This window comes from Pan paniscus, chromosome 3 (genome assembly GCF_029289425.2).
Source record: "Pan paniscus chromosome 3, NHGRI_mPanPan1-v2.0_pri, whole genome shotgun sequence".
Lineage (NCBI taxonomy): Eukaryota > Metazoa > Chordata > Mammalia > Primates > Hominidae > Pan > Pan paniscus.
Genome location: NC_073252.2, coordinates 79,341,386 through 79,356,852, shown reverse-complemented (window position 1 = coordinate 79,356,852; position 15,467 = coordinate 79,341,386). Strand labels below are relative to the sequence as shown.

General features: G+C 37.2%; 1 protein-coding gene across 3 annotated transcripts in view; it reads right to left on the bottom strand.

Annotated features, from left to right (window-relative positions):
- The window catches only part of FRYL (FRY like transcription coactivator), a 157,791-nt gene that overhangs the window by 10,302 nt on the left and 132,022 nt on the right, over positions 1-15,467 (bottom strand). For all 3 annotated transcript variants that reach the window (XM_055111564.2, XM_055111566.2, XM_055111565.2), the window contains 6 exons: positions 14,957-15,160; positions 13,104-13,271; positions 7,093-7,340; positions 4,546-4,753; positions 2,899-3,048; positions 2,123-2,221 (listed from right to left, as the gene is read on the bottom strand). In XM_055111564.2, the coding sequence (XP_054967539.1) occupies positions 2,123-2,221; positions 2,899-3,048; positions 4,546-4,753; positions 7,093-7,340; positions 13,104-13,271; positions 14,957-15,160 (1,077 nt within the window). The remainder of the gene's footprint in view (positions 1-2,122; positions 2,222-2,898; positions 3,049-4,545; positions 4,754-7,092; positions 7,341-13,103; positions 13,272-14,956; positions 15,161-15,467) is intronic.

Sequence of the window (15,467 nt, the reverse complement as noted above, 5' to 3'; positions counted from 1 at the left end):
GAGAAAAATAATTCAATTCACCTGTGAGCCTTAGCAGTCTTGAATAATAATAAAAAGAATGTATAACTCAAAAACGAATGGGAAAATTAAATAGGGCAGACAGTAAATATTTTAGGCTTTGCAAAACATATAGTCTTTGTAACTATTTAATTGTTACAGTGCAAACATAGCCATGGACAATATGTAAGTAAACCAGATAGCTGTTTTCTACTAATTTTATTTACAAAAATAGGCAGTGGGCCAGATATAACTTGACAGCTGTAGTTTGCTAACCTGTGTTCAAGAAGTTTGTAAGCATTATTAGTTGTTTGAATATCCATATAAATTTTAGAATCAGCTTGTCAATTTCCATTAATATACCATCTGAGATTTTGAATGAGACTGCATTAAACCTATAGACCATTTTGGGGGAAAATGACATCTTTACCATATTGAGTCTTCTAATTGATAAACATGGTATATAGTCCTCCATTTAGGTGGTCTTTCATTTTTCTCAATATTTGCAGTTTTCTGTATAGAGGTACAGCATATCTTTAGACAGATTTATTTGTAGGTATTTGATATTTTCCTATTATAAATGGTATCTATTGCTTTAAAACCAACCACCCTAAAACTTAATGGCTTCAAACAACCAAAATGAATCTATGTGCTGGCTGGGAGTTTCTTCTGGTCTTGCCTAGGGTCACTCATGAGTCTATAGTCATTGATGGCTTGATTGGGGAAGCGGCAGGGTTGAAGTTCCAAGTTGGCTTCACTCATATGTCTTGCACACTGACTGTCAATGGAACGCCTCTGTTCTCCCCTACATGGCCTCATCTTCCAGCAGGCTAGAGGTCAAATAGTTTCCCAGAGTTTATCCCAGTTTGCACTCCGACCAGTATGATGGCAAAAGCAGACACCACAAAAGACCACTTCAGGACTAGTCTTGGAAGTTACACAGCGTTGCTTCTGAACTTGATTGGTTAGAGCAAATCACAAGGCCATCCCAAATTTAAGAGATGGTGAAATGGACTCTGTCTCTTCATGGGAAGAACAGCAAAGTCACATTGCAAAGGGGTGTGGCGACAGAGAAGCATGATTCATTGGGACCAGTATTTTAACAATCTACCTTTGCTTCTAGTAGGCAATGATTTCTGAAGATAGAAAAACCATAACCATGATGGAAAAGGCTGATAACCTAGACTTATTAAAATTAAAAACTTCTGTTCATCAAAAAATGCTACTAAGATAGCAAAACTGCTAGCTACAGAGAAGGAATAATCTTCGCAATACATACATCCAAAAAAGGGCTTGCATTTAGGATAAAGAGCCCCTACAAATCAGTAAGAAAAACCCAATCGATTTACAAAAATGAGCAATGTACTTGAAGCCACAATTCACAAAATATCTTAAATGAAGAGATCCATTTGAAAAGGGGCTCAAATATTAGTCATCAGGGAAATGCAAAATAGTACCATGAGATACCACCACACACTTCATTTTTCATAGGTCTATACATGTCACAGATATTTACTACTTATTAATGAAAGACCCATCTAGAAAAATAATTGCCTACTGTATGCAGTTTGTGTGAAAGAGAGAAATTATTTTTTGTTCTTCTGTCCCTCCCAATTGAAAATGTGCTGGATTTACTCTTAGGGAAGGAACAGAGCTACTCTGTTTTCAATGCCAGATTGGACTTGAAGAAGCCTTTCTTAGGAGGTAATTGTCTAATTCACTACATGCTTTTTTCTCCCACTGCTTGCCCATGTACATGTACACATCATGGGAAAAAGATTACAGCTTTGTCAGAGGTTGTGGATTTCCTAGACCACAATTCTCTAATGCACTGAGAAATACTGCTTCAATTTCCCCACTTGGAATGTTGACAGCAGTGACACAGTCTCCACAGAGAAGCTTTTTACAAAGCTATGGTTTTCCATTGTGCTGTTAGAGGACTGATTTTTAAAAGCCAAAGGTAGGAATTTGCTGGATAGAGAGCTCAAAGAACCTGCTGCTCTCAGGAAAACCCTGAGGCAGGTGCTGAGAGGTCTTCTTTTCTGTCTGGGCTATTCTGCTGCCAGGATTACCCTTCCAGTGTCAAGAGCAAACCACTTTTCGCACATGGTAAAAAGAGACTGACCTGCTCAGCGGCTTCTCTTTTCACATTGTATGTATCCAGGTGTTCTTGCAACTCCAAAACACCAAACTTGAGTGTTTCCAGCAAACCACATGACATCAGCTGTCAAATCAGAAGTATTGATCCAGGTTACCATTTCTGATTGAAATCATGAGACTCACAAAATCATGAGACTTTTCAGTCATGGAATACCTGTTAGTTGGTTTTTGGATATTCTCTTAACTCTACTCTGTCCCATACTTAGAGCTGAGCTCTCACTGGAACAGAGTAGGAGTGCAGTGGGACTTGAGGAGGGTCAGGAAGGACATCCTCAAGTGTTTTCAAAGACGTCATGCCAGACCAGTACATACCTCAAAGGTATCAACCTTGAAGCTTTTTAAACCTTAGTTCTTTAAATATCTTAATATATAATCTAGAAGTGTGCTTAGAAATAAATCAGGAAATGAACCAGGAGGCCTGGGTATTTCACGGGTGGAGGTTTAGGCATCTCCTACCCATTTTTATTTAAGAATATAAAAATTACCCATCTCTAGAGCATGACTTTTTAGTTTTCCCATCTAGGACTCTGTAGAGGGTAAGGGCAGGAAGGAATCAGAATCAGAAATAGTCACAAGTTGCTGCACCTAATATACTAGAATTGTAGTTTGCCAAATATTTATAATCATGTTGAAAATACGAACCTTTATACCATAAAATTCAGAATTACTTAGAAAAAAAGACTTACTGAATGATGCCATTCCAATGTAGTCTTTATAATAAACCTGCATGTAAAAACTTACTGTTTCAGCATCCACAAAGACTGTTGGGCATTCTGAACACAGCATCATCACTTCCAAGGAACTTTTAAATTTGGTACCAATGCGTTGCAGACTATCACCAAGAAAGCTGACTGCCTCATTAGTTATTTCTCCAAACTTTCTTTGAATTGTCTATGGAGAAAAGCAGAAGAAAGAGTTTAGTGTTTCATAAGAAGGCCTTTTTTCACCTTTAAGTAAAGAAGCATAATAGGGTAGACTTTTATTTTAAAATTATAATGATATATAGAACTTTAATCATTGATCTATAAATCCATATTTTTAGGTATTTCCTTAGAAAACATTAATTTCTAAAAAGAAACAAAAATTTACAAAATAGTATTACTGAAAAAATGATATATGCCGTTCATCTCCCTATTCCTGAGATTTTTTTCATCAGGGGGCAGACAGATGGATGCATGCTGTACATTCTTAGCAATGAAAGTCCTCACCTGTCTTGAGGAAGTTGTTCATCAAAAGTTATTACCTGAAAGAAACTTTCAGTAAATGTAGTTTACTATTCTTGGCTATGGGCTGCCATCTGGCTTAACTTTAGGTAAAGTCATAAAAATGTATTAAGAGTAATATCTTCTCAGAGTCCAAGAATATTCATTTCCATAAAACAGACAGTGCCTGACTCATAGTAAGTCAATCAATTAGACTATATTATCAGTAGTATAATTATTATATCAATGGTTAAAGTATACCTACTTATATATGTGTTGCACTGTTAGGTGGCATTATGATTAAAATAAAAAGCATAAATCCACACTTTCAGCCATCATGAAACTTACAACATCAATAAGAATATGAGTAGAAAAACCAAGTAGTGATGCAATAAGTACAGAATTAAATAAGCGCTCCCATTAATGAGCACTAAAGAACTTCCAGGATGAGAAAGACTGGAGGTTGGAGTGGTTGGGAAGGCTTCGGTAAGAAAATGCATTTAGCTGAGTCTTCCAAGATGGGCAAAATTTGGGAGGAGAAAAGGGAGGAAAGGTGGTAGATAGTTCAGAGGATAATAACTTAAATGGTGGCATTTTTCTGTGCCTTAGTTTCCCTCTCCACTGAGTGCTGAAAATCAAATCTACATTCCATAGTTGTGGTGTCAGAACACTTACTGTAAAGCCCTTTAGCACAATGCCTAGCAAGTAGTGGGTACTCAATAAATTTTAGCTTGTATTATCTTTATTATTGGGGAGGAAGCAACCTTAACAGCTAAAAATTTTAAGGTCCTCACAAAGTCAATGGACACTTTTAGTCCATTACTTTAAGCCTTGATTATAAACTGATTTATGATATATTAACTGTAAGCTCCCTGAAGGCAGAGCTTAGGCCTTTATTTCTTTGGTATCCTGATGGTGCCTAAGCATACTGCAGAAAACATATCAGACGTTGTTTTGAAGTTTTATTCTAATTGCCTTAGGGGAGAAATCTCTACCAGTCATTGTGTAATGTACCAGCAGTACCACAATGTCACAGTGTCAATGTAAGTAATACCATTAGCTTAGAAAAAAAAAATTTGTTAAAACTGGTAGGAATATTAAAATCGGAGATGCTGATTTTAGAAGAAAAACTGTAACTTGATTAGGTAACTATAATATGAATTCAGAAACCCTGAACCTCACTGACCTGAAACAGCCTAGAAAACACATGAAAAGTAAACACTGCAGAGGACCCGTCGGTGTCAGACAGCATCTGATTGACGTGGCAGCGCCAGGCTTCCTCTTCATCATCATATGCCACGGGCTGAAAGGCGGCTATGATGGCAGAAAGAAATGGTGACGGCAGAGGCGACGTCTGTACTTCTGGAAAACCATCTTGCTCTTCTTCATCTTGACTATTAACACAGATATCATAAATATCATAACACTATCTCAGAAAAAAAGAATAGGCTCAATCACGTAAGACAGCTTAAGTCATTTGACAGGTTATTTTTATTCATCATACACACTGATTTAGAAAATGTACAACAACCTAAATCTTGTAAGAAAGTGTGAATAAGTGAATTCCTGTTCTTTCTAGTTAGCATTTTTAGAATCAGAACTCTAATTTCAAGCAACTACCTTAAAATAACCCAAGTCCTATAATATGCCACCACTATGGATTCATTTTAGTAACTTCTATGAATAATACCGATTAGAATGCTTTCATTTTCAATGGTCAATTTTGGAGGCTTTTATTTGAACAGCCTCACATTGGTGATAATAATATTCTTAAAGTTTTGATCATGGTCATTTGTGTTAAGGGCTATGTTAGGGGCCTCATATGGATAATTTCATTCAGTCTTCACAACTATATGAGGATTAGGTTCTATTATTATCTTGATTTTAAAGCTGAAATAAAAAGTTCAGTAAGGTTAAATAATATGTCTAGTTACTGGGTAAGAAACGACAGAGCCAGAATTTGAACCCAGGACTACGGGTCCAAATGCTATTAGCCAGGAAACACATGGCTAGCTCAGCTATTTCATAAGCATATACTATGTTCCTAGCAATATGGCCGATAATAGATTTGACTCCAAAGAAACATAAGACCTCGCCATTTCCTTCAAATAATTTATAATCCCTAAAGTCAGATTATACAAACAAAAATGAACAATGGAAAAAGATGAAGATGTATTTGGGTTGGACATTCTACAACTCTCGGCCATAAAAATGAAGAAATATTGAGTCTGACACTTCATAAAAAAGAAATGTGTTATTCAGGGTCTTAAAATTGCGTGTTTCGCATTACAAGCTAGTTCTATAAGGCTTTACAGAAATTTTGGAGCAATGCATATGGTCTTCCATATGCATTGGAATGCATGGAGGGACCTGAGTAAAGACTGGAGAAAACAATCAAAACAATCGAAATAAAGCAGACATCTGAAGTGAAAACAAATGAGACCTCAAAAAGGTTAATTTTAAAACTGTCACTGTGGTGATGATTTTAACACATATACTATAAGCTAAGGTAGATAACCTGTACACTTAGTAGGAATGCTCCATTCTATTTCAGCTGCAGTACTTGGCCAAAGTCAACTGTTTGGCTTCAGCCTTTTAGAAAGCCAAATAGCTGAATAACATCGTTTCTGGCATCCCTGAACTTGTGCATGATTAATGATTGAGTGGTTGCATGGGCTACTGCCATATTCAAATCAGTAATATGAAAAAGGTGTATCACTAAGATTTATTGTTAATATCTGATTGTATCTTTTCAAATATAGGTAAGTATTCTTGATATGTTGATGGTAAAAAAAAATCTCCAATGTGTTGTATATGTTAAAACTCTATTATCACATGAAGTATAAAGGTGTAATTTTTATTGTAAAAGTAAAATTCTGAAATACTCAATAATTATTAAATATTAATTTTATATAAAAACAGTTATCCAGGAGCTCCAAATTGTTGAATGGGGAAATAGATACACTCACAGAGTGCATGAAGTTAGATAGCTTTATAAAAAACATAATATTGAACCACAAATATTTGTGAAATTTAAACAGTGGATATTCTATTATAATTCTAAGTGTTAAAGAATTATTTGGTTTAAGAGTTTCGTAACAGCCATCAAAATTTCCCCTAAAAGCTATATATAATATATGATTATTATGATTATTATTCAAGTTAGTCCTTGAGTAAAGAAAAAGTTCCACTTGAGAATTCTTCATACTTTCTGGTAATAAATTTTTAATGTATGGAGCATAAACATTTAAAAGGAGCAATCTAGCATCTAAGAAATAATTGCTTTGCCTATTATAGAAATAAAACTTTAAAAATATGACCACTGATCATGAAACTGTAAAAACAATTTTTTGGAATATATTTTAGATTCAAATTGTGGTATCACGGAAGTTCATTCCAATATTGATTTTAACATTTGGCCATTTGGCATCTGCCAAAATAGATATTTGGTGTGCTTCTAAATGTGGAATACCACTTACTATGCTTTGAAAATAGCCTAATTGTTTTTCTTTATGGGAATGTCCATAATCGAAGAAATATCCCATTAGAGTCAGGCATTTTATTTTTAAAAACGAAGATAGTATGATTCTAGACTAAAACACACAAAGTATGATTACAGACTGAAACACACAAAGAAATGAAAGTAAGTAAACTGGAATAGAGGGGCACTCTTTGGAAGGAATAGGGGAGAGATTATCCCCTCACTACAGTGTTTATGATACTGTATTCTCACCTAGACAGTCCGGAGAAATCCGCTTCTTCTTCTTCACATCTTTCATCTAGCTCTTTCAGAGCTAAGGTAACATCCTCTTCACAGATTGACTCGGGGTAGCTTTCAGGAGCTAGAGGCTCTGGCATTTCAGTTTCTTCTAAATCAAGAATTCCTTGACACACAAGAGAATCCTGCTGTTCTTGAATTATATAGGATCCTTCATCTTCAAAGGTTGTAACATGTTCCTCCTTTAATACTGAAGTTGTATCCTACAAAACAATCATATTTTTAGTGAACTATAAACACATAAAAAAAGAATTTTACAACACAATAAATAAGTATTGCCATCCACCTAAGTCTGTTTTATTAAGTGGTGTTCATTTATACAGTCTGTCACCCAGGCTGGAGTGGAGTGCAATGGCGTGATCTTGGCTCACTGCAATCTCCGCCTCTCAGGTTCAAGCGATTCTCCTGCCTCAGCCTCCCAAATACTTAGGACTACAGGCACATGCCACCATGCCCAGCTAATTTTTTTTTTGTATTTTTTAGTAGAGATGGGGTTTCACCATGTTAGCCAGGATGGTGTCGATCTCTTGACCTTGTGATCTGCCCGCCTTGGCCTCCCAAAGTGCTGGGATTACAGGTGTGAGCCACTGCACCCGGACACTTTTATAGTTTTTGAATCAGTTATAAATTATTTTTAATGGGCATAGGTTTAAAATATTTTGAAATTAAAATATATCACCTATTATCATATAGAAACATTGAGGACTTTTTTTCTCTTCGGTAACAGGATTTAGGTGTTTACCTGGAAATATGTACTTTGGTAAAATATCTTCTCTCATATATGTTCTAACTCTACACAAGTAAAACTTTGTATTATTAGTATAAATCGTCTCCTGTTTGAAATGTCATTGCTTTCATTACAGTGGAACACAGTATATTCTGGATATAAGTAGGAGAGATGACTCAAAATAGTTAACCCACTCGTCCTGTGGGGCTGCCACACAGCAGGAGTAGGTACTGACCAATCAGAAGGATGCTGAACCTAGACAACTAGGCTGGCCTTACTACAAAACCTCATTTTGGCTTTGAGTATTGATAAAGCTTCATCACTTAGCTACAGTTCAGAAGACATTAGGACACTTTAGATAATTATACTTTTGAAAATTAAACTATCACAAGCTCATTATCAAAAAAGACTATATTCTCCTCATTTGAAGTAAACAATAATGAAAATACATGTTATAAAGCATACTAGTGGTGTGCCCTTTCTATCCACTGTAATGTTACTGAAACAATGTTGCTATGTGATAGACAAGTGGTAGAGGCTCAAGAGATATTGGTTGAATGAGCTGCTACTATCAAAAAAGGAAAACACTTTCAAAGCATATATGATGATGGTATCAACACTAGTTTTTAGTTTATTGGTTTAATCAATTTGAAAATAAGTACTAATGGTCATAGTTCTAGGAATAAAGATCAGCTTCTTTTGAGTATTTGGACCTAAGTTACTTCTCAGCTGTAGAGTAGCTCCTTATCTGTTTTTCATGGATAAAAATAGAATTTTCCTTCCAAAATAAGAAAAGTAAGAGAAAGTCAGAGCCTATAACCCTAGACTAGCCCAGGCCTTATTCATATGTAAAACTCATCTATAAAATGAAGGATTTTGACTAGATTCTGGGCTGAGTGCTCTGGTATAAATAATTCCTAACTGCAAATAGTTTATAATCTAGTCTAACAGGTTAGGCTAGTAAGTGAATGACAATAACATATACCAGAGTATGGTAAATGTACAGTAAATACTATCAGCAACATACAAATGGGTGCTGGTACTCAATGATGGGAAAGCTCTCATCTAGTTCAGGCAACTGAGGTGAGTCTCCTTGGAGGAAACAGCATGTTTTGACAAACATGAGGTAGGGATGATATTGCAGGGAAAGTGATTAGAAGATATCAAAGGCACAGAAATAACACCATGAAAACATGAAGTGTATAAGAGAACACTGCTCTGGATTTAGTTAAGCAGGGAAAGCAGCAAACTCTGAGTCTTTACTTTAGCATTAAATATAATATAGTAGGATTATTTCTTAATTCTTCCACCAGTTTATATTCAGTATACTCTAAGGTTTCCAGATGAATTTTCTAAAAAAAATTTGGTCATTATTTGGAAAGATAATCTATGTGACAGTACTAGAGACATTTCTACACCTAGAATATTTATTGGCATGAATTTTTCCTTCTACATCAACATGAACATACTATGTTATCTCAACCCAAACTTAGTTCAATGCCCTCACTTTTCATTAGTTCACACCTGCAGTGGATTGTCATTTTTTCTTGAATAATAATTTCAAGATGATATTTTATCTGTAGTTAGTATTATATAACATACAATGAAATTTTCTAGTAATGCCTACATATCACGAAGAAAGTGCTTTTGGGGCTGATAGAATGGATTCCATTGTTTATATGTAGATTATGAGAATCAAATTTTCTTGTACTTCACCTTATTAGACAATGACACATGCACATATGCTTTGTTACAAAGATTTCTTTCCTATAAGGAATAATTTGTCATCCATGAGGTGGATTCCAAGCTATCATAAATAATAAAAGAAACCCTCTGTGAGTAAATACAAGTGAAGAACTTAATCCCCTCTTGAGATCAGAGTGTAACGTGTGTATATTACAGAGAAGAAAGGGACACTGAGCTCTAAAGTTTGTCATGACAGAAGATGCTTTAGCCTACTCCATTTTATCTTTCCAATATTAACATGATTTAAGGGAAGAAATTCGAATAAACATTTTTAGGAGTGGATTTATTCCTTTAATTCACAAAACATTTCACCCATCAAAATTAATTATATTCTTTGTCTTAAGAAGTTGCTTTAAAAATAATTATGGTTTTATTTCAATATCTTGGTGCTTTTCTACTTTTCCTTTTGGTACAAGAGGCAATTTTGGGTCATTTGACACTATTTGGCAAAACAGAGAAAAACAAATTAGGCCAATATATCCAACAGATATAAGGCTGTCATGTTCCCTGTGGATAGCCATTCTTTTGGTGACAGTTTTAATATCAGTAGAACTGTTTCTAAATGAAATACCATGCTTTCAAAATATCCCTTTCATTCTCATCCACTGGTGTTACGGTGTATGGTGTGATCTATGGTGTGATCCAAACTAGGCACTGTAGTTTGGCTTAATAACTAATAAACCTCCCAACAACTGAAAGGAATATAGTCTACTTAAAACCCACCTCTAAATTCCATCAGTTCTCTCCTGTAAACATTTCTCATGTTTGTGCCCTTAGTCAGGCCCTGCTAAATTCTTGCTAATATTCTTCCAGCTTAGCTCGTTCATCTCCTCCAATCTACCCTCAAAGCCTCTGCCTTAGAGACTTCACTACCAACAATGAGGCTGCAAACCTTCTGTGATTATCCCTAACTGCAAGCTCTATGTGTCAGGGACTAGAACCTACTTTCCATTTTCGACAAAAAAGGCCAAAGTTTTAAAAAATAATCAGATCATGTTCTTCTTCAATGGTTACCTGCTGTGTGGCCTGTGACACATGTCATGACAGTGCCTTGGCCCACCCCTCTCCTTCTTGTTCACTGTGTTCCAGCCTCACTGGCCAGTTTTCTGTACTTCAGATATATCAGGGCCTTTTAAACTGCTGCTTCTTCTGCCTGGAACCTTCTCCCTCCAAATCTTCAAGGGGTGGGCTGGTTCTTGTCATTTAGGTTTCACCTTAAATGCTACCCCTAACTTTCTCCTTCACTCGAGTCCACATTACTGTTAGACTTTCTTAGTATGATGAATAAGATGAGACATATTATTTACATTTTGTTTTACCTGCTTATTATCTGTCTCTTCTACTAGAATGAAGCTCCATAAAACCAAAAGCCTTTGTCTGTGTCACAGTTGCCACGGGCCCCGTGCCTAGCCTAGTGCCTAGCACGAGGTAGCACCTCAGTAGATACTGGTCACATAAATGAATGCTCACATGCCATGTGGTTCCATCTTGGTATCTGGTACAGTGCTTGTTACTTAATAGGTATCTCTTGAAAGGATAAAAATTCGAATGTCTTTCTGTTATCTCAAGACAAAGTCTTAAGTCTTTAGTGTGGCACATAGGACTTCTCCTGTCTATTATCTCAAGATAAAGTCTAAGTCTGTAGTGTGGCATATAGGACTTCTCCTGTCTTGGATCCCATTCATTGCTCCTATTGCTCTTCCTCTTCCTCCTCCCATTTTACTCTCTGGAAATACTCAATTTCCTGCTTTTAGCTAGACACATCATGCTATTTCACACTGCCATCCCTTTCTACATTGTGTCCCTCTGCCTGGAATGTCCCAGTTACCATGAAACCTGTCCTTTCTTACCATCACTCCCCGTGCACAGCTGATCACTTTCCTCTCAGTTTTCATAAAGCCTTGAACCTATTATTGAATTTTCCATACTGAAATGTAATTTCTTTTTTTTTTTTTAATTTTTTATTTTTGAGATGGAGTCTCACTCTGTTGCCAGGCTGGACTGCAGTGGCGCGATCTCGGCTCCCTGTAACCTCCGCTTCCCACATTCAGGTGATTCTCCTGCCTCAGCCTCCCGAGTAGATGGGACTACAGGTGCACGCCACCAGGCCCAGCTAATTTTTGTATTTTTAGTAGAGATGGGGTTTCACCATGTTCGCCAGGATGGTCTCAATCTCTCTCTCGCTCTTTTTTTTTCTTTGGGACAGAGTCTCGCACTGTTGCCAGGCTAGAGTGCAATGGTGACATCTCAGCTCACTGCAACCTCCGCCTCCCGGGTTCAAGTGATTCTCCTGCCTCAGCCTTCCGAGTAGCTGGGACTACACGTGTGCACCACCACACCCAGCTAATTTTTGTATTTTTAGTAGAGACGGAGTTTCACCATGTTGGCCAGATGGTCTCGATCTCCTGACCTCATGATCTGCCCACCTCGGCCTCCCAAAGTGCTGGGATTACAGGCGTAAGCCACAGTGCCTGGCCTGAAATGAAATTTTTTTTAAAGCCTTCTCTGTCTTAATAGACAGCAAGAGAACGTTCTCTGAAAACAGGGCCATCCATGTCCTATTCTTCTTTCTGGCACCTAGCTGAATGCCTGGCATCTACCGAAAGCACAATAAATATTTGTTGAATTGAATGATCTAAACCTTAGCCATATGAGTATGAGCATTTTAAAGATGGCTTGCTAATAAGGAAGCCAAAGTGCCTTCATTTCAAAATATGTCTGGTTACTGTTAAAGTTCAAATATGTACAAGAGTCAGCCTAACAAGAACACAATAGTGTTTTATCACCTTACAAAAATAATAAGATCTGATACCTAGATTAGATCTAATAACTACATTAATTTGATGAACAGTGACAAAAGGTAGCATTTCCTAATATTTACCAAGGAATAAAAATAGCACATATGGCAGAGCTATAGCAATTACATTTTTAAAAAGTATAATAATCTTTTAAAAAAACACTAATACTTACTTATTTTTGGTCAGTCATTAGCTTCAAATCTGGCTTACTTCTCACAGGCCTTTCCAAAAAACATAATACTAGTGTTCCAAAGTCTTTTTAAAAGATTTCATTTAACAACTGCTAAAAACCACAGCTGGCCTGAGGTTTTAATCCCAATCACAGCACCAATCACATAAACCCAACACAAAGCAAAAAGAGAAGAAAAAACCAAAGCGGTCCTTCTAAGAAAATACAGTGCAATAGATGATGCTCGCCAACCCCAGAGAAGCGTCTGTACATTAACCTCATCATGTTCTGCAATGCAAACTGCTCATTAAAAACACTCAAGATTATTTTTAACCTGTAGGTCATTTCCTTAATCTACCAACTTAAGAAAAAATCAGATTTGACTATTTCATTTAAAATAACTCAACAGGTTAGAAATACTGGAAACAAATCAACTTCAAAACTTTTTTGAAAGAAAAGCGGGAGCTATAAAAGAGTGCTAAAAAGAGCCCAGATTGGCCATGCACCAGCCTCCATTTCTCCCCACCTCAGGCAGCCGGCTGTTAGCATTATCTAGAGAAGCCTCCAAACTTGGGGTCTCATCCCTGATTTGAAGCACTTCCTCTGTTGTGATGCTGCCAGTGGAATCTTCAGACTGGAGAAGTAAGTCAGGATGGTCTGGTATTGTTTCATCAGTGGCAGAATCACTGTTTAACTAAAAAGAGAAAGAGTAAAATAAGGAATTCATTTATGAGTCAAAAGCCACAGGAAACATTCTCTATCATAAAATATTTTAGGGGCTTCGTTATAAAGAGCTTCTGAGATTTCCTAAAATCATCTTTCTTTCCTTCCAGTCTAAACCAGAATGGGTGTTGTTAGGGTAAGCAGCTAATCCCTCCGTAGAACTAAGTACACATTAATACAGGCTAAATTTTGCTAAACAAAAACTATCAAAGTGGAAGAGCTCTATGTAACTATGTTAACCTTGAGCTGAAATTCATATTGGAGCTGAATTCAAATTCATTCATGGAGGACGAAGATTTATGTGGCACGGTTAAGTGAATGGGCACTAGAGACAGACCGCTTGATTCACATCTACTTACTAGCTATGTGTCCTGGGATAAGACATGTAATATGCAGATCTGCAATAACCATACTTGCCTTGTGTTAGGAGGAGAGTTATGGTGACTAATACACGTAAAACACCTTGAACAGGGCCGGGTGCATCGTAGACAGTCAGTAAGTGGTATCGTATTATGGCTGCCATTAGCAGCAGCGGTTGGTCATTGAACACTTAAATGGGAGAGGGGCAGTTAGTGGAAAGACAAACTGGGGCACCAATGAGATGTAAATACAGGAGAGATGACTGGACACCAACCACAAACCGACAACTTGACATTGTGCCTAAAGCAGCTCAGGCCCTTCCATTCAACATCACTGCCAGCACTTTACCAGCAGGCCGAGTGGAGCAAATGGATCTAAATTAAAGGTAGGTGGCTGGGTGCGGTGGCTCATGCCTGTGATCCTGCCACTTTGGGAGGCCGAGGTGGGAGGATCACTTGAGGCCGGGAGTTCAAGACTAACCTGGGCCACATAGCAAGACCCCATCTCTACAAAAAATTTAAAAAAATTAGCTGTGCATATGTGGCGTGCACCTGTAGTCCTAGCTACTTGAGAAGCTGAGGCAAGAGGATCACTTGAGACCTGGAGTTTAAGAATACAGTGAGCTATGGTTGTGCCACTGCACTCCAGCCTGGGTGATGGTGTGAGACCCTGTGCCTAAAGAATAAAAAAAGGAGGCATTCCTGTAAGAGCTGTGTAACCATAGCTGGTGCCTGGTCTCCACTGGTTGCTTCCTTATCACATGTACCAGGGTAGCTATTCCATGTGCCTTCTCCTTCTTTACAGTGCCATCTTCAAGTTCCAGCCCTACCACTGGCTTTTCTTGCACCCGTACTCTTCTGAAATAACAGGCTACTCTTGCAGCTTTCATTTTCCACTGACTCTACTTGATCTCAAAAGGGACCAAACTTGTGCTCTGTTTTTCCACACTATGCTAACTAGGAAAGAAAAGTGAGTGGTGAATTAAATGGTGTTGGTGCTCACATTGATACCAAAAATATGTTATCACTGAAGGCCTCTAATAGGGCCCAAAACAACTCACTGTGACTAGGAAAGAAGCAAGAGAAATTATATTTTAGCAGCTAATAGGTGTGCAGTATCAACCTAATAAGTTTAGTGCTGTCATGAATAACAACACGGTACTCCATTAGTGTTGCAATCTTGTAGATTCATTTCAGTGTGTGCATTTCACCAATGCACAAGAAATAATCATTACGAAGTTGGAAGTTAAGAGGAAAATGAGACCAAATGTCACTGTAAGAAAAGTGAATTGTATACCATCTGTGTGCGTGAGAGTATCTGGCTTGCTGTAAGTGCCGCTTCTTCTTCCGAGGACTCATCTGTATCCTCCTGATTGGTGAGGTTCAGGCTGGGGTTGCTACTAGAGCACTGGTACTCCTGGAGGGATGGAGTGTCCCCTTTGTCAATACTGTCCAGTGAGCGCCTGCGAACTCCCCAGTTGAAATTGTCCATACTTTCACCCTGGAAAAGCAAGACACGATTTCTAAAACCTCAAATACATGCTTCTAAATGTACTAAATGTAATATACCAGAAAAACATATACCAAGATGAAAAATACTTAATGCATCATTAAAAGCAGAGTTTCAATCAGCCCTTCAATTTCTTTAAACTGTTAACACACCATCAAATATTTATATTTAAAAAGATCAAAATTATTTGGTTGACAACCTGTTTTAACGAAATAATTTTCTTGACTTTCTATCTTGTATTACTGGGGACCGATTAAATCTACTATCTAAGCCATTTCTATTCTAATACACAAACATG